The sequence below is a fragment of the Panthera tigris genome, chromosome D3 (genome assembly GCF_018350195.1).
Source record: "Panthera tigris isolate Pti1 chromosome D3, P.tigris_Pti1_mat1.1, whole genome shotgun sequence".
NCBI classification, from domain to species: Eukaryota; Metazoa; Chordata; class Mammalia; order Carnivora; family Felidae; genus Panthera; species Panthera tigris.
In genome coordinates this window covers 40,735,624-40,754,935 of record NC_056671.1, presented here as the reverse complement: position 1 = coordinate 40,754,935, position 19,312 = coordinate 40,735,624, and the positions used below count along the sequence as shown (strand labels likewise).

The 19,312-nt window shown below is 38.7% G+C and overlaps 1 protein-coding gene across 11 annotated transcripts in view; it reads right to left on the bottom strand.

Annotated features, from left to right (window-relative positions):
* Positions 1-19,312, bottom strand: part of MYOM1 (myomesin 1) — a 163,426-nt gene that overhangs the window by 66,435 nt on the left and 77,679 nt on the right. For all 11 annotated transcript variants that reach the window (XM_015540792.2, XM_042962765.1, XM_042962769.1 and 8 more), the window contains 4 exons: positions 16,756-16,897; positions 13,504-13,703; positions 11,089-11,145; positions 4,716-4,840 (listed from right to left, as the gene is read on the bottom strand). In XM_015540792.2, coding sequence (XP_015396278.2) covers positions 4,716-4,840; positions 11,089-11,145; positions 13,504-13,703; positions 16,756-16,897 — 524 coding nt within the window. The remainder of the gene's footprint in view (positions 1-4,715; positions 4,841-11,088; positions 11,146-13,503; positions 13,704-16,755; positions 16,898-19,312) is intronic.

Genomic DNA, 19,312 nt, shown 5'->3' with positions numbered 1-19,312 from the left:
TTATAAAAGACCTTAATTTATTTTGAGGACTGCTTGGGGTCAGATCCTTTTCTAATTCTTAGGGTGGGTAATTCAATTTAATGTGCTATATAAGATACTTTAATTTTCACTGCTATAAACTTTTATTTTAATTGAGTGTTATTTAATGATTCAGAATATCATTCAGGTCTGTGCTCAAACACCACCTCCTCAGAAAGCCCTTCTTGATCACCCCCTCCCTATTCTACCAAAGAATCTGAAAGAGTTCTTTGTTCCTTTCTCATCACTCTCTATCCTTTATCTTGCTTTATTATTTTTTTAAACACTTATCTCTATTTGAAATTAAGTTATTTGTCATCTCCTCCATTGAAAAATAAGTTTCAGTGAATTGAGTTCAGCAAGTTGTCTTGTTCACTGCTATCCTCCAGAGCCTAGAATTGTATCTGACACATAGGAAATAATCAACAATTGTTTTTTCCTGAATGAATGAATTTTTTTTTTTGAATTTGGAAGGAAGGAAGGAAGGAAGGAAGGAAGGAAGGAAGGAAGGAAGCTAATGAAAGATAAAGATGTTCTTTTTTTCTTACCCATATTTTAGAATAAATTATGGGAAAAACTAATTTAAAGCAATTCTATTCTTGGAATTAAAGTGGTCTAGAGTGACTCTGAAATCCTTGAAAGGATGTGGTGTCTATTTGCACTTTGGTAGAGAATATAGTGAGAAAACTATCAGTAGTCTTCAGTAATCCTTTTCCCCTCCTATTTGTACTCTCAATTCTGCCCAAGGTCAGCAGAAATGATTTTGCTTTGGAACTTTTGAACAGTTTCAAGATACTTTTCCAGAAATCCAAACCTTGCGATATAGTGACCAGCTGTGAGGGATGATACATTCTTGGGACTATAAAAATACTGGTATATCGTTTGGCATAACCTTCATGGATTTGAAATGAGAGACAACATGGTATGGTGAAAAGGATCCAGAGGCATCCACTCTGGTCCTAGCTTTGTTAAGAATAAGACATGTGACCTGGGGAGAGTCACATGAGTATTGTTTGGTCTCAGTTTTAACATTTGCAAAATAAGCAAATGTGACAGGGTAACCTCTAAAGTCCCTTGTCGAATCTTTCATGATGTGTCATTGTGTGTGGAAGGGTAGAGAGGATAAATTCCCCCTAACGAGTCAATCTGCTGATAACTGAGGGATAAAATTCTCCCAGACCTTCAATTCTTCAGTTTATGGCTTTAATTCATTTTGACACATTCTCCCCTGGGGAACATATAACAATTATCAGTCATTTATACTTTCATAATAAAAAATAATAGCTGCCTTTCACTATGCTAGGGGATTTATGTCATTGTAACTCTTTAATCTTCTCAACTGTGCTCTGAACTAAGTATTGTGGAGGTAGCACTGTGTGATTATCCATGTTGTCCAGAGAAGACAGGCTTGGGAAGGTTGAAAGGCAGCAATGTATACTAGTTGGATACAGTATATGAAACTGAGCCAGACTGTCTGGGTTCAAATACTAGCTCTGTCTCTTACTAAATGTGTGACCCTGAGCAAATTATATGCCCCACCGAAGCCTCAATTTCCTCATCTACAAAATAGGCATGATGAAAATAAAAGCATTTCCCTCATAAGGTTACCGTAAGTATTAGGTGAGTTAACATGTGCAGAGTGCTTCGAACAGTGCCTGGTCCACCTGTTGGGATGAGCACTGGGTGTTGTAGAGAAAACAATTTGACAATAAATTTCATTTAAAAAAATAGCAAATTTTTCCTTGGATGTATCACTTACATTTGATTAAGCATAATAAACATAAATTTTTATGAAAGGAAAAAAAAAAGAACAGTGCCTGGTCATTGGTAAACATTCCTGCATGCAGAAACAGAGCTAGCAAGTGATACAACCCTTATCTCTGACAGGACCAGATTTTTGATAAGGGAATGAGAGAGAAAGAGCTGAAGACATAAGACATCTGAGAAAAAAGTTTGGGGCTGAGAAGAACACAGTATAGGAAGGCTGGGAACACTGGAGGCCGATCCATCCAATAACCTTGCTAATAAACCCCTCACTATCAACCATTTTAGGGCTCACAGACATGGTGTAACTGGGCATAAGCTTTAGCCATAACAGGTGACTTTGTGCTTTATGTGCATGCAAATTCTGGTAAAAAGTTCTGTAAAGAAGTGCAAGCTCAGGGGTAATTAAAGAAGCAGAACTCCCATGGGCATGAATATTCTGGGGATGAAAATGTGCTGCGGGACAAAAGCATGTAGAACATTTCTCTTTAGAAAGGTCAGTGTAGGGGCGCCTGGGTGGCTCAGTCGGTTAAGCGGCCGACTTCGGCTCAGGTCATGATCTCACGGTCCGTGGGTTCGAGCCCCGCGTCGGGCTCTGTGCTGACGGCTCAGAGCCTGGAGCCTGTTTCAGATTCTGTGTCTCCCTCTTTCTCTGACCCTCCCCTGTTCACGCTCTCTCTCTGTCTCAAAAATAAATAAATGTTAAAAAAAAAAAAAAAAAGAAAGGTCAATGTATTAGAAGTGGCTCATCAGAATAGCTTGAGTCTTAGCTCAGGACAACGGTGTGATGTTTGGATAGTTCTGTAAGTGTGCCCTAGGTCTCTGGACATGTTCTGCTCCCCCAATATGTCAACATCCTGGGCCTTTTGTATACGTCATCCATGCCTTTACAGGCCTCTCTGCTCACCCTGCACTCGAAATGTTCCCTCTGTTCCATGCCAGGTTTGCTGGTGGATGAACACTTACATTTTTAATCACAGACTCATATGTATTTAGGTCTAGGGAAGTTAATAGACTTTCCTGGAGAAATTAGAGTTTATGTGACCAGAGGAAATGTTTAACAGAAGCCAAAGTTGACTCATTTGAAGAAAACGCCTCAGTGGTACATTGTTACTGTGTCATTATTATAGGAAAGATGGTAATTACTGTCAGAGAGCTTACTCAGAACTCTCTTCCTGTGGAGAATTTCGAAAAGATTCAGTGGAGGGTATGTATTAAGCACACCAGGAAATAAACATTTTCCACTCTAGTCTTGCCCTCTATTAAGAAAAAAAAAGAAAAGAAAAATTTTAAAATCAGAAATGCTACTCAAGTTCTAGTTAATTTGAGGTTAATATCTAGAAAATATACAAATTACTAACAATAAAAAATCTAATATGTTTTTAGTAAAATCAGATTCTTTTGAAAGATGTCCATGTTACAGAAATAATCCATTTATTGTTACCAATGTGCTAGGGACAAGGAGAAGTGAGGCATGCTCCTCAAAGACATGATAAATGTCTTTAAAAAGGACATAAATTAATACATTTATTAATTAAAATAGGAAAACCACAGACCCTAGCATTTTTAATGCTAGTATAATATTCTCTGATGATCTCAAATAACTAAAAGGCCATGAAGATAGTTGCATATTACTTTCATGTTGTCACCTAATTTGCAGAAGTTTGCAAGTACCTATATACCCATCATGTCTATTCTCCTGTAATAATTATCAGGGAAGGTGACCTAATAGATGTTCTGAAATTGAATGATCAGAATAGCATTAAGGATGAAACACAAAAGCTCTTAGGAAAACTCACCAAGCTCCGCAATATTTTTGCCAAGTAGAAACCTTTTCTATAATTTTACTACGAAGGTAAAATGTAAAGTAAATGACAACTTACCCTGTTATCACACAATTTTATAAAAACAAAATACACAAAAACTACAGCCAATTGTTTCATTTGTTGTTCTTCAAAAATAATGGTGCGTGGCTGCCAGTATAAATGTAAATGTTCTTATGGGTAACAGAAAATAAGCTTATTTTAGTTTCATTTTTTTCAATTATATCTTAATCAAAACTTTCTTAATGAATGGATTTTGAACCTCATTTTAAGTAAATTCTCTTGAAATGCCCCGTCCCGGAGGCAATTATGTTTTGCCTGGCAGATACTCCTCCTTTGTGTCTGCCCTTGAAACTAGGGCACTTGCCCCAAATAACGTCCTGTCTAGGACTTGGCTCTTCTCCATTTTCTGGGCATAAATGCTTACTGTAACTGCCCTTAGATCTGTGTCTATGGTAGATTCACATATAATTCTCATCATTCCACCCATTTTAGGCTTTCATTATACGCTGCCCTCTCCAAGAGCATGACAATAAAATTACAAGATATTTGAGGGAAAGAACTAGCCAGTATCTCATGCTGTTTTGCAATCTCTGACCCCATCCTACTACCTGTACTTAGAGTAGTGCTGGCCAAGTGCCAGGCAGCATGTAAGGACTTTCTCTCTTTGATCCTCCAGCTATTTGACAGTATTCTGAAAGTATTGTCACTTCTATTCCTCTGGCTCATCTACCCTCATTGATCTTCAGTTTCGACTGCTTAAGACAAATTGTAGAGAGATGAAAAGCTATTACTAGAGCGAGAGAGACAGAGAAAGCTTCTAGAAAACTGCCATATGAACAATCTACAGTTTCGGGAGCAATTCTCTTCTTAAAGGTTATAATTTGAGGTCTGTGGGCCTCCTTGGAGTCTATGGGTGAGCTTCACAGATCTATACACCCCCTGAACTTTTAGGCAAAGTTTTGTGTGATATGCATTTTTCTGTGAAGATTGTTCATAGTTTATACGGGTTTGAAGAGTTCAGGACACAATGGAAATTTAAGCTCTAGTTCTCTAAAGAAATCTTTAGGAAGTGGCATGAGGTAATAATGTTTGATCCCAGAGTCTTACCTTTTCCACAAAGTACAGAATGCCCTCGTGGCCACGCTGGCCAGGGGGCTTCCAACTTAGCACCACATAGCTCCGGGTGGCCTCTGTGACAGAGAGGTCTGTGGGGGGCCCAGGAACAATACCCTCTGAAAAACAATGAGGAAAAGTGAAAAGCACACACTCTGGGAAGCCCAGCATGCTCCAAGAGGCACAGATGCTTCTCTCCTACTGGGGGAAGAGTTCATTACTTCTCCACAGTATAAAGAAGTACCCCAACTCTGAAATCCTTCCTAAAACATTCATTCATTCACTCAAAGCCACAATTTTACTTTCTTTGCTTGACAGTTCTGATTTTCTTTCTGGTCCTTAAAAACAGTAGTAACGACATAAGTTTTACTTTCTGTACATCTTACATCAGCTTTTTACAGAATATCTTTTCAGGGCACGCTGACAGCACAGAGCCTGGAACCTGCTTTGAGTTCTATGTCTCCCTCTCTCTCTACCCCTCCCCTACTCACGCTCTGTCTCTTTCTCTCTCAAAAATGAATAAACATTAAGAAAATATATAGAATATCTTTTCAAGGATGTTTGGAAAGCAAACAAACTTGGAATATGAGATAGTATATTCTCTAGGGCAGAAAGTTGTCTTGTTTTCTGCCCAGAATAGTAAAGATAATGTCCTTCAGAGAAAGGTTGGGTAGATCTGTCAGCAGCCCCCTTAGAAGACTGGGGTGTCCTAAGTACAAGGTTTCTCAGATGTGACACAAATGTACTGTGTGTGCACACCCATCTGTGCTCCTCCATACCACCCTGTGGGACTTGGTGTGGGGAGGGGGAGACAGTGCAGGGAAGAATAATGGGAACGTGAAGCTCATGTGGTCTACCACGCTGTGAATTATAGAGTCCTTTGTTTCTGATCTAGGACTCTCTTGTCTTCTGTCAGCATCTATGAAACTGTGGTAGAAAATGTATTAGTTTGTAAGTCGGGTAAAATTTTAGAGCCTCCACAGTTCCTGACATCAGAGTAACCCTTCCATGTCAAATAACTAAAATACCATGCAAAATACATGAAACACCTGTTTATAGACATTGGATATTAGCTGTCTTAGGACAATGATGACTGATAGAAGAGAAACAAATTAAAGTGAGCTCTACTATTGTCCTAGTTTATTGTCCAGAGAGAAGTTCAAGACAGCAGCTCAGGAAGAGGAACCACGTAGAGCCTGGCAGTCTCCCCAGCTGGAGGAAAAAAAGCTGGAATTCCAGGAAGGGCAAGGTATCTATCTACAGATAGAGTCAGAAGGATGAATACTGGAGGAAAGGGCTACACTGAGAGAGAGGCTTCAGAGATCTGCAAAGGGTCTGTCTGGAGTGTTCACCTGAGTACTGATCAGAACATGAATATGAGGAAACCACTTGAGGCTGGAGAAAACCCACACAAAAGAGTTGGAGAGAACAATCCTCAAAGCTCTCATGGGGCCTGGGAGAGTCCATATTCCCACCAGTCAGAGTGTAAATCTAATTCCCAAGCATCCGGTAGAGTACTGCTCAGAAGGGTATTTCCTCTGTAGTATGGCCAAATTATCCCTAGACTAAAGGCTGTTCTGATTTCACCTAACAAAGCAACCCTTGAAAGATCAAATCGTTTCCCCAGAACAAAGCTCAAGAGCATTTATAAAAAAACAAAAATATCCAGCACCAAACAATGTAAGTTCAAAATGTATGGCATCTCATGAAAAATTATTAAGTATGCAAAGAATCATGAAAATATAGCCCCTTCTGAGGAGAAAAATCAATCAATGAAAACAAAATAAAAAATGTCACAGATGATAGAATTAACAGGCAAGGATATAAAAACAGTTATTATAAATATATTTATTATGTTCCAGAGCATAAAGATTCAACCTGTTAATTAAAGACATGGAAAATGTAAAAATAATACAAATTGTTCTACAGCTTCTACAGACTTCTACAGACTTCTACAGCTGTAAATTACAAAACCTAAAATGAAAACAAAACAAAACAAAACCCACACACTGACTGGAATTCACAGCAAGTTAGACACTGAAGAAAAGGATGGTAAAATTATGGCACAGTAGTAGAAAATGTCTAAAATGGAACACAGAAATCAAAAAAGACTGAAAGGAAAAATGGATATCGCATCAGCAAGCTGTGGTTTCAAGTGACATGTAATTGGATTTCCTAAAGTAGAGAAGAGAGAAAGGGATACAGAAAAAAGATGTTTAAAGAAAGACTTGTGAGGGGTGCCTGAGTGGCTCAGTCGGTTGAGTGTCCGACTTCGGCTCAGGTCATGATCTTGCAATTCATGAGTTCGAACCCCACATCGGGCTCTGTGATGACAGCTCAGAGCCTGGAGCCTGCTTCAGATTCTGTGTCCCTCTCTCTGGCCCCTCCCCACTTACTCTCTCTCTCTCTCTCTCTCTCAAAAATAAAAATAAACATTTTTTAAAAATTTAAAGAAGAAATACTGGTGAAAAAATTTTCCAAATCTCATGAAACCAATCTCATGAATCCAATTCCAATCTCATGAATCCAAGAAACTTGTACACCCCAAGCACAAGACACATGAAGGAAATAACACAGATGCATATCATAATCAAATTTGTAAATCCAGTGATAAAAAGAATCTATTAAAATCAGGCAGAGAGGAAAATATCTGAGGGACAAAGTAAGAATAACAATAGTCATTCTTATAGTGTAGGTCTGAGCTATAATGGACCATCCTTTCTAAAGTACTGAAAGGAAGGGTGCCTGGGTGGCTCAGTTGGTTAAGCGTTTGACTTTGGCTCAGGTCATGATCTCTCAGTTCGTGAATTTGAGCCCCACATCAGGTTCTGTGCTGACAGCTTGGAACCTGGAACCTACTTCAGATTCTGTGTCTCCCTCTCTCTCTGGCCCTTCCCCTCTTGAGCTCTGTCTCTCTCTCTCAAAAATAAATAAACATTAAAAAAAATTTTTTTTTTAAGTACTGAAAGGAAAACTGTCAACCTAGAATTCTATAACCAATGAACATATATTTCAAAAATGAAGATGAAACAGAGACTGTTTCGGACATACAAAAAAAAATAAAATAATTCATAACCAGCAGGCCTGCACTATAAGAAATAGTAAAGGAAATGCCTGAGATTCAAAGAGATCTACACAGGGGCACCTGGGTGGCTGAGTAGGTTAAGCGCTGACTTCGGCTCAGGTCATGATCTCATGGTTTGTGAGTTCAAGTCCCGCACTGGGCTTTGTGAAGACAGCTCAGAGCCTGGAGCCTGCTTCAGATTCTGTGTCTCCCTCTTCCTGCCCTCCCTCACTAGCACTCTGTCTGTCTCTCTTTCACTCAAAAATAAATAAACCTTAGGGGCGCCTGGGTGGCTCAGTCGGTTGAGCGTCCGACTTCAGCTCAGGTCATGATCTCACGGTCCGTGAGTTCGAGCCCCGCGTTGGGCTCTGTGCTGATGGCTCAGAGCCCGGAGCCTGTTTCAGATTCTGTGTCTCCCCCTCTCTCTGCCCCTCCCCGTTCATGCTCTGTCTCTGTCTGTCTCAAATATAAACATTAAAAAAAAAAAATTAAAAAATAAATAAATAAATAAATAAACCTTACAAAAACAAAGAGATCTACCCAAAGAAATGAAGAACAACAGAAATGGTAAAAATGTGAGTGAATATTTGAAAATTTGTTCTTACTTTTAAATTTCTTTGAAAGATAAGTGACTATTTGAACCAAAATAACAGCAATGTATTGTGCAATTTATAATATATACACAAATAAAATCCATGCAATAACAGCATCAAGGCTTGAAGGGGGAAATGGAATAATACTGTTTTAAGTTCTTACACTATACATGAAGTAATATAATATTACTTGAAGAAAGGTTGTGATAAGATGTATATTATAAATTCTGAACTAGTATAATACAAAATAAAGAATTATAGCTAATAAGATAACACAGCTAAAATGGAATAATAAAAAATACTAAATCCAAAAGAAAGTAGAAAAAGAGGAGAAAGGAAACAAACACATGGAACAGATAGAAAATAAATAGCAAGACGGTAGATTTAAATCCAGCCATATCAATAATCACACAAAATGTAAATTGTTCACTCTAGTAAAAAGGCAAAGATTACCCAAGTGGATAAAAAGTCAAGACTCAGTTATATGCTGCCTAAAAAAATACAATTTAAATATAGGTCAAAAGTAAAAGGATGAAAATCATATGCCATGCTAGCACTGATAAAAAAAACAACAACCCTGGAATGATTACATTAATATCAGACAAGGTAGATTCCTAAGCAAAAAACACAACCATGAATAAAAAGTATCACTTTATAATAATACAGTGGTCAATTCATTAGAAGATAAATTACTTATGCATGTAATAACAAAACCTCAAACTATATGAAGCAAAACCTGGTAGAGCTGCAAGAAGAAATACATAAATCTATTTTTCAGTCAGAGATTTCATCACTGCTCTATCAATTTAATAGACCAAGTAGATAGAAAATCATTAAGGATATAAAAGACTCAGTTGAAATATCCATAAGTTTTTTAATAGAAATTAATAAGCTGATTTTAAAATTTACATGGAAATGCAAAGACAGAATAGCAAAAACAACTTTGGGGAAAAAATCAGAGGACTAATACTACCTAATTTCAAAACTCTGAAGCTATTTATTCGTTTGGTTTTTTGTTTTAAACTATGAAGCTTTTTAAAACAACAACAACCTGAAGCTTATAAAAGCTACAGTAATCAAGATAGTGTGATTGGTGTAGAGAAAATAAAATTGACCAATAGAGAGTCCAGAAATATGCAACCAATTGATTTTGACAATTGTGCCAAGGCAATTCAATGGGAAAAGGATTATCTTTTGAACAGATTGCTGAAATAATTGGATAGCCATATGCAAAATGATAAAGATAATAAGAAGAACAACTTGGGTTCTTACTTCATAAAATATAGAAAAAAATGATTTGAAATGGAGCATAGATTAAAATCTAAGAGCTAATGTTGTAACATTTCTAGAAAACAAAACAGGAAAAATATCTGAGTAAACTTGATTTGGCAAAGATTCAAGCATCATGATGCAAAAATGGCAATATATACATAAAAAGATGCCCAACATTGGGGCTCCTGGGTGGCTCAGTCGGTTGAGCGTCTGACTTTGGCTCAGGTCATGTCTCACAGCCTGTGGGTTCGAGCCCTGCATCAGGCTCTATGCTGACTGCTTGCTCAGAGCCTGGAGCCTGCTTCAAATTCTGTGTCTCCTTCTCTCTGTGCCCCTCCCCTGCTCATGCTTTGTCTCACTCTGTTTCTCAAAAAGAAATAAATGTAAAAAAAAAAAAAAAAAGATGCCCAACATTATTAGGAAAATGTAAATTAAAACCACTATGCACCCACTATAAAATACCACTACTGGTGATAACGTGGACAACTGGAACTCACATACTGCTGATGGGAATGCAAGGTGGTATAACCATCTTGGAAACAGTTGGCAGTTTCTTTAAAAATTAAACACACCTACCATATGACCTATCCATTCAACTCCTAGGTATTCATCCAAGAAAAATGAAAGCATATGTCCCTACAAACACTTAACAAGGATATTCATAGAAATTTTTGACAGTAAATGGATGAAAAAATTGAAATGAACTGATATATACATCAACATGAATAAATCTTTTTTTTTTTTTTTTTAATTTTTTTTAACGTTTTATTTATTTTTGAGACAGGGAGAGACAGAGCATGAACAGGGGAGGGTCAGAGAGAGGGAGACACAGAATCTGAAACAGGCTCCAGGCTCTGAGCTGTCAGCACAGAGCCCGACGTGGGGCTCGAACTCACGGACTGTGAGATCATGACCTGAGAAGTCAGCCGCTCAACCGACTGAGCCACCCAGGCGCCCCCAACATGAATAAATCTTAAAGCAATTATGCTCAGTGAGGAAAATAAGATAAAAATGAGTATGATTCATTCATCTAAAAGTTTGGACAATGCAAACTATAGTGACAGAAAGCAGATCAGTGATGGCCTGGAGATGGGGAAGAGGTATGAGAAAGAAATTACAAAGGGGCCTGAGAAAATTTTAGGGGTGATGCATACGTTTATTATTTTGATCATGGTGACAGTTTCACAGGAATATACACATGTAGAATTTATCAAATTGCACATTTTACAGATATCAATTTACTATATGTCAACTGTACCTCAATAAGCCTTTTTTTAAAACAGTGAATCTCTGAAAATATAAGTTCCTTTATGGTATCCAAATATTTCAGAATGTCCTCTCTAAACATCTTAAATGATATGCACTGTACCCTTCACAATAAAGGATAAACCACATGGCAAAACATGGGCAATAATATCTGGGGAAAACAGAGTTTTACCTGAAGGTTCTTCTTCAGTGACAATGATCTGTCCAGTCCAGGGTGCTGAAGGGCGACCTAAACATAGATAAATGTAAAAATCAAGAAATTCTTAAATGCAGTTTCAACTGTATTCACAAACTGGCCATATTAGTCAGAATTGAGTTTGTTACTCGTTTGCTTAGGTATTTTCATAATGAATCTTACTGAGCACATATACGGTGTTACGTCTTCAAGGGACTCACAATCTGCTAGAGCACAGAACCTGCCTAGTTGGAGTCAATATTTCTGGAAATGTACTTTCGCAAGCAAGGTAAATAACCTGTGTTTGTTTACTATTCAATATAGATCTCTGGAAACATGTAGGTTCCCTCATGTCTTCTTAAGAGATAGCATGTATTTGGGGGAAACGTTTCTGGAACAATTGTAAGCCCAGTAGTTATTTATCTGCAATAATGAAGCTCAAAGAGGAGAGGGGGGCTAATCCTGCAGTACAATGAAATGAAAGTAAATGAAGTGAATCCTGCAGTACAGTTCAATGAAAGCGATTTCTTTCCATTGTATTTTGACAAGTGTTATTTATGAAGGAAACCAGCTTTGATCTGGAGTAAGAAAAATGGGTGAGATGGGCAGGAAAAGAGTAAAATGCATTTAAATCCATTTCATTCATTCATTCATTCATTCATTCATTGAAGAGGAAATTCACTTCTGTGTTCCCACAAATATCAGAGAGAATGGTTCGACTCCTGCTTTATCACCAGACTTTTCACCATAGTTTGTACAGAAACAGAAAGGTAATACATAAGATAACCTATTTTCAATTCAAACGAATCTTACTCTCATTAGAATTTATTTAAAAAATAGAGTAAATGAAAGAATGAGATGGAATTAGGAAAGAGGGAGGGAAGTCAGATAGTAAGTGAAAAGTAATTAGAGGGCAATCAAGGAGCCTGATTAGAAAAAGTCTCCAGACTTTTTCTGGAGCTTAGCTTTTTGTGACGCCATATATCTACCTAAGGCAAAAACAAAACAAACAAACAAACAAACAAACAAACACTGCAAATAGGACATAGACTAGCAGTCCTCAACTGGGGTGATTTTGCCCCTCAGGGACATTTGGTAATGTCTGGGGACAATTTTGATGGTCACAATGGGGAAGGGAGGTCGTTATTGGCATCTAGTGGGTAGATGCCAGGGATGCTTCTCAACATCCTACAATGAACAGGACAGCCCCCATAACAAAGAATTATCTGGCCTAGACTGTCTATAGGGCCAACGCTGAAAAATCTGTTATAGACTGAAGTGTTAATATCCAATGATTTATTTTTGTTTTTTAAAATGTTTATTTATTTTTGAGAGAGAGAGAGAGAGAGCATGAGCAGGGGAGAGGCAGAGACAGAGGGAGACACAGAATCCGATGCAAGCTCCAGGCTCTGAGCTGTCAGCACAGAGCCCGACGTGGGCTCAAACTCATGGACCGTGAGATCATGACCTGAGCCAAGGTCAGATGCTCAACCGACTGAGCCACCCAGGTGCCCCTCGAACAGTTTTTTAAAATATCATTTTGTGGTTTCTATTATTGAGGATGCATATGGGTTCCCATGAAACAAATGCAGAGCGGAATTCATATACCATGGTTTTGACATTGAGACTTGGAGTTTAAATATATGAAAAGATTATTTTTGATGGTCTGATATGGAAACTCAAGTATAGATCAGATATGTTGTAAATGTGTTTTTCCTTTGATATAAAGGAACTCACGGTGTGGAGATATTAATGCTCTAGGGGGCAAATTCTAGGTTAAGAAGCATCCCTGGCATCTACCCACTAGATGCCAATAACGACCTCCCTTCCCCATTGTGACCATCAAAAGATGTGACCATCTTATAATTTTAAGAATTAAAGGAAAAACATATTTGGAGTATGCTAATAAAATGAATAAAAATGCTTCCCGGGCTCTTGATTATCATATTTCATTTCAAACAGAATGACCAGAACTCAATTTAATAAGGAGAATTTTCTGAATCAAAATAAGAAATAAAGCTCTTAACTCTTAAATATAGAGAACAGAGGGTTGCTGGAGGGATTGTGCGTGTGTGTGTGGGGGATGGGTTAAATGGGTAAGGGGCATTAAGGAATCTACTCCTGAAATCATTGTTGCACTATATGATAACTAACTTGGATGTAAATTTAAAAATAAATAAGTTATTTTTTAAAAAATAAAAAAATAAAGCTCTTAGTGAATGGATGAGTCAAGAAAACAAATTGTTTTTGTTTTTGTTTTTTTCCTCTAGGATTTTCTAACCCATAAAGGATTTCCTATTCTCTTCTCCCTCTAGTGGAAGGGGGAGGAATGACCTCGCAATGAGCTGTACTACAGTTATAAATATATTTTAAAAAAGTTCAAGAAGATCCTGAAAATTGAAAAATGCTTACTTTTCAGTCTAGCTTTCTCAGCTGGATCCAGAGCAGCCACGGGCTCAGAAACTCTAGATGGTAGACCTATTCCAGTTTTATTCACAGCTCGAACTCGGAATATGTAAGAACGACCTTCTATCAACCCAGTGACTGGAAAACGAGCAAACTTCACAGGTGTGTCATTGCATTGAGACCAGCTATCTGTGCCCACCTCACACCTATGGGAAAAAGAGTGATCAATAAGAATTAAAAGAAGTCTGACTAAAGTAATAGCTCCAAAGCTGCAAACCCACCCAATTGCTTCAGATCTCCCTATAAAATACCCAGCTCGGGTGTGGTTCAGTAGTTATTTAACTGCATGCACTCAGTTCCACTTAATTGCAATGTGTCTTCTTTAATAAGAAAGAAGCCTCAGGTCCTTCCTAAACACATATACTTCCTTTAAATTCCCTGAAAACTAGCAGCTGAGGGCCTTGTATGCTAGGCAGAGGAACTTTGGGGAGAAAAAGCAGAAGCAGCAGGCAGGTATGTACACTCTCGACATTGGAGAGACTAAGAGGGAGGACCCCCAGACATCTCCCTGGCTGACGTCTTTAATTCCACTGTTGGTGACTTCTTTCTTTGTCTTCTTTACACATTTTCTTTTAAAAATAAAAATTTTGTTTGAGGAAGTTAACACCTTAAATGTACCTGTTTATACTGTAGTTTGGAAAGAGCTCACTTTTTTTTTCTTAGGTAATCTCCACACCCAATGTGGGGCTCAAACTCATGAGCCTGAGATCAAGAGTTGCCTGCTCTACCGAGTAGCCAGGCACCCTTGGAAAAAGCCTACTCAATGATCATTATATGCTGTGTAGGTAGAAGGGTGAAGAGAGTATTATAATATACTTGTTTCTTAACAGATGAGATTGATGAGATGCAGGGAAATTCCCAGGCCCACTGGCAGGGAAAGATTAAGTGCTTAGAACCTCTGATTTCTAACTGGGTGCTTTTATTGCAGTTGGTGTCTGGGGTGGAGTGGTTCATATCATGCTATTGGCCTGATAGACGGGGCTAGGGGCTCAGCATGTGATTAAATTATACAGCACTAGGATTAAGTAACTCATCAGCTTTTATGAGAACACAGAACTTTTAGTTTACGTCACTTCCCCAATATGGTCTATGTCTAAAACATCTAATTCCCGGGGCGCCTGGGTGGCTCAGTCGGTTGAGTGTCCGACTTCAGCCAGGTCATGACTTCACGGTCTGTGAGTTCGAGCCCCACGTCGGGCTCTGTGCTGACAGCTCAGAGCCTGGAGCCTGTTTCAGATTCTGTGTCTCCCTCTCTCTCTGCCCTTCCCCTGCTCATGCTCTGTCTCTCTCTGTCTCAAAAATAAATAAAAACATTAAAACATCTAATTCCCAAATAATTCTGATGGGGGAGGGAGTTCTAATGGCAGTGCAAAGTTGGTCAGGGTGGGAAGTTTCTCTTCACTTCCTCAGCCTCACCCTTCCAGTTTTTGATATAGACAATAGACATTTTCCTCACCCTTATGTAAAGTGCTGTCAAATATGGCTTAAATCCCTGCCTTTCACCCTTAAATCTTGCCTTTGCAGAAATTCCGGAGCTGCTATGGGTAGGGTTTGGGAGGGAGCCAAGAGGCCTAGGACAATTCTTCAAACTGCCTCTGTCTCCAGAGATTCTCTCTCTCTCCCTATGCAGATGCTGTCATGGTGACCCAGTGATAGTAGAGTGTGTTTCCCAACCCTCATGTGGGCAGAAAGAAAGGTGGGAAGTAGCTGCTCTGGAGATGCCTACAGCATGTTGGAGCAGAAAGGACATCAACATATGGCCAGGCTGATATTTGAATTCTAGTGTGACTTTAGGCAACTTAGTGTTTTCTCATGAGTATGTGGCTTTGGGCCAGCTACTGTTTCCTACTTGTAATAAGAGTGTCTACCTTTCAAATGGTGGTTATGGGTTAATGGTTAATATATGTGATGTGTTTAGAACAGTGCCATGGATGTAACCAATTTTAATAAATACAAGCCACAATATGGTTATTTTCATGATGACAAAGCAAAATGTGCTACTAATTGTGGCTGGTCTTTCACTGATGAAGTTTAAAATCCCTTGAAAATCTGCCAAAGACAATGAGGCAGTCTGTAAAAATGAAAAAGAATCTACCTAAAACTTGACAGTTCATCATCACTAAATGACAAAACAATGTGGAAGAATTTAGTATGGGTTAAATAGTGTATTATTTATTATAAATATTTCTCTGCATGGTATTGAGCCCAATAGGCATATATATATATATATATATAAAATACTGAATTTTTAATGTTTATTTATTCTTGAGAGAGAGACAGAACATGAGTGGGGGAGGGGCAAAGAGAAAGGGAGACACAGAATCTAAAGCAGGCTCCAGGCTCTGAGCTGTCAGCACAGAGCTCGATGCAGGGCTTGAACCCATGAACTGCAAGATCATGACCTGAGCCAAAGTCAGCTGCTCAACCAACTGAGCCACCCAGGTGCCCCAATAAGCATATATTTACTTATTACTATAAATATTAGGTTTAATACACCTTAGTACAAACCTATTGTACCACAGTGGCACAGATTATCTGTCCCTAGTGGTTTCTACAATTAGATTCTATTACTGAAAATTGGAAAGAAAATTGGAACAACTATTTGAATAGAAACTAAGTCAGATAATAATGTATTTAGGTTGATAATCTAAATTTGTTGTCTATATTGACCAAACTCACTGTATAATTAATGTGTAAGACCCAACTGCTATAAATATCAGAAGTTCTAAGTTTTACAGAATGTGAACAACAAAAAGTTATAGAAAGAATATGATTTAATACTATTGATATTTGTTATTTCTTTGTCTAATTTGAAACCACATCCTGTAATGTAAATAGGATTTTGTTAGTATTCCTAAAGCATTATTGTTTAAATTACTTAATATTTTAAAATTACTAACAAATTAGGAATATGGACATTAAATATAATGGACACCAGCTATTTCCAAAGTGGTCTCCAGAATGTCTATAAATTCATAGCATTCTTGCCAAATTAGTGATTTGCATTAGTAGTCAGATTCAAAAATTGTCTTTGGGATTTAGGTCAATAGATAGGTGTGTGTTTGTGTGTGTGTGTGTGTGTGTGTGTGTGTGTGTGTGTGTATTTGTGAGAGAGAGAGAAAGAGAGAAAGAGAGGGAGACAGAGAGACAGAGAAAGAGGGAGAGGAGACCAGAAAAGAAAATAGACTAAGTACTAACTTATCAATAAAATATCCCAGAATAGGACTCCCTCCATCCACAGCTGGCTGTTTCCAAGAGATGATGATATAATCTTTGTTGGCATCCAAGCACATCACGTCTAAGGGAGCAGCTGGGGCTCCTTCAATCTCTGCATCAGCATCTGTGGAGACACAGAAGGATCTCATTAACCCTCTCAGATAAGCTCCATCACAGTCTGGCAATCCAAGACTTAGTGCATACATTTCCTACCACATTTATAGTGGCTACATCTTTGGCTCAAGTAGAGCAAGCTTCAACCTTATAATTTGCTTACCAACATGATGATGTGTGTTTTCGTCATCAGCACAAAGAACATTATGTTAGTAAGGGCTCTCAAAAGGACCCGTGACCTTTGCTTTATGGCCTTTGCCTACCCAAAATGTTCTAAAGGAAAATAAGTATGGAGATGTCAGGAATTGCTATCAGAAAAGTCTAAGGTGAGCCGAGTCAGAAAGTCTGTTCTTAAGAGATCTCTTGTACAATATTACTCAGAAACATGAGCCACTCCAAAGGGGAACAAAGAGTCCCTTCTGTCACCTTCTCGATGCATCCACAAAAGAATAAAAAACTTTACCCACTCCTCTGCTGGGCACTACCATTTTGGAAGATAAAGGAAAACATTCCTTTTAATCAAATGTTTGTTCCCAGACTGAAGACACTTGCGAAAGGAACTCTGATGCAATACCCACATCTGAGTGGAGTTTATCTGAGTTTAGTAAAAGTCCAGGATTATACAGGAAAGAGACGGCAGTGACTGTTCATGAAACAGGATCCTCTGACAGTGGGTGTCCTCAGCAGCGTCTTCAGGCATAGCTCGCATAGTGAATCAGGGATGTTTTTAGGAGGAGAGCAAGGGGAATGAAAATAATCAGTTAATAGCCTTTTAAGTGAGATTAAGATGAGAGGTGGAGTTCCTGGAGGTGGGGTCCACATTGCCAATTTCTCCTGAACTCCAGCCAACCTTTCATAACTGGAGTTAATAGGAGAGGAGGCTGAGACATGTCGGACCACTCAACTCAGGCAAAACACTCCGGTTGACTGAATAAATCCTTTTTTTTTTTTACAATGAGCTACACTTCTGTAACTCTTATGAATTACTAAAATATTTGATAAGAAGGCAGAGATATCTGTGCACTTCTGAATTTGATAGGTTTGCATTACCTGAGAAGAGCTAAAGTCACTTTGGTTTTGAATATTCTATTTTTTGCTCCATGAACCTGTAGGAAAGTGTTTCTAGGCAACTTCTCTGGTGTAAGTGACTAACTTAGTGTAGAATTAACTAAATCCTGGTGCCTAAAAGCAAGCGTTTTGGTGGGGAGAAACTTCTTTCCTTTCAGGCTTTGAGAGCACTGGATGGGGGCAGAGCCGGCTGATGGTGAAGTTAGAGCAGAGCTGGAAGGGGGTAGAGATGCTGAGGTTAATAGGCTTAAATGGCAGAAGAGGAAGGCTGGAAAGCTGCTCATTTGGATGGGGACAGCTGGTCACCTCTACCCATGTCCTTTTGCTAAAGGCCCATAATGTAACAACCAGTAATCCCTGAGTTGATAAAGCAGTTTAGTTTGCTGAATATCCATTATATATAACAGAACCTATCAGATGGTAGGCATTTCAGGAGCCATTTTTCAGCATATTTATAACATTTCTTGGACTATGCCATTCTTGGGATGGGCATGACAGTCCCTCACAAAACAGATTCTGTATAGAAGCCAAATCCAAATACTGTGTTATGGTGCATCACATTTGTCTGGCCTAAATCTGGCAGAGAGCCACAATTCTGGTTATAGGCACTGAGAAATGGCACTGAAAAAAACCCTAGGCTATGTCAGAGGTCCCAGAAAAAGTCCAATAAAGAATCATCGAGGCATAACTAAGGTTTTTTTGAGTCACCAAGAGATACTCTCTGTTTGGGTAAGACAACTGAGAGCAAAGGAAAAGACTTTGCTTATTCAGTCCTTGTCTAGCCAGGTTTATCCAGGTGGTTTGGCTGAACAAACTTACTTGCTGATGAGTTTCAGTGTGTCTGTTTTCACTGCAATTGATCCAGAGGCTAGCATCTGTCTTCCCTCAGTGATACTGGACTTTTCCTATAACACTTTTGTGTAGGAGAAAGTCTGACACATTTTCAGGTGATGTAGATATTCCTATATCTTTATCGGTTGTTGATCCCATGGCAGAATTCAACAATCGTTACTGTTCACTACTGGTGTGTACAGGCTGTTAACCATCCCCATTATCCATTCTTTGTGTTTCCTAGATGCCCCAGCTTTAGCAAGAAACATGGCTGCCCAAGTGGATACATGATGCCTAGCTTCCCTCACAGTGAAATGTGTGCCTATGGCTAAGTGTTTACCATGCAGAAGGGATGTGTGCAACTCTGCATCTCCCCCTCCACTTCCTTTCCCTTCCCATAGTCTGGGATGGGAACATGGGATAACACCATGGGGGCAGTGGAACACCAATGGAGACAGGACCTGGGACTGAACCATACCTCTACTTCTGAGTTGACAGACATACAAGAGAAATTAACCTTTTCGTA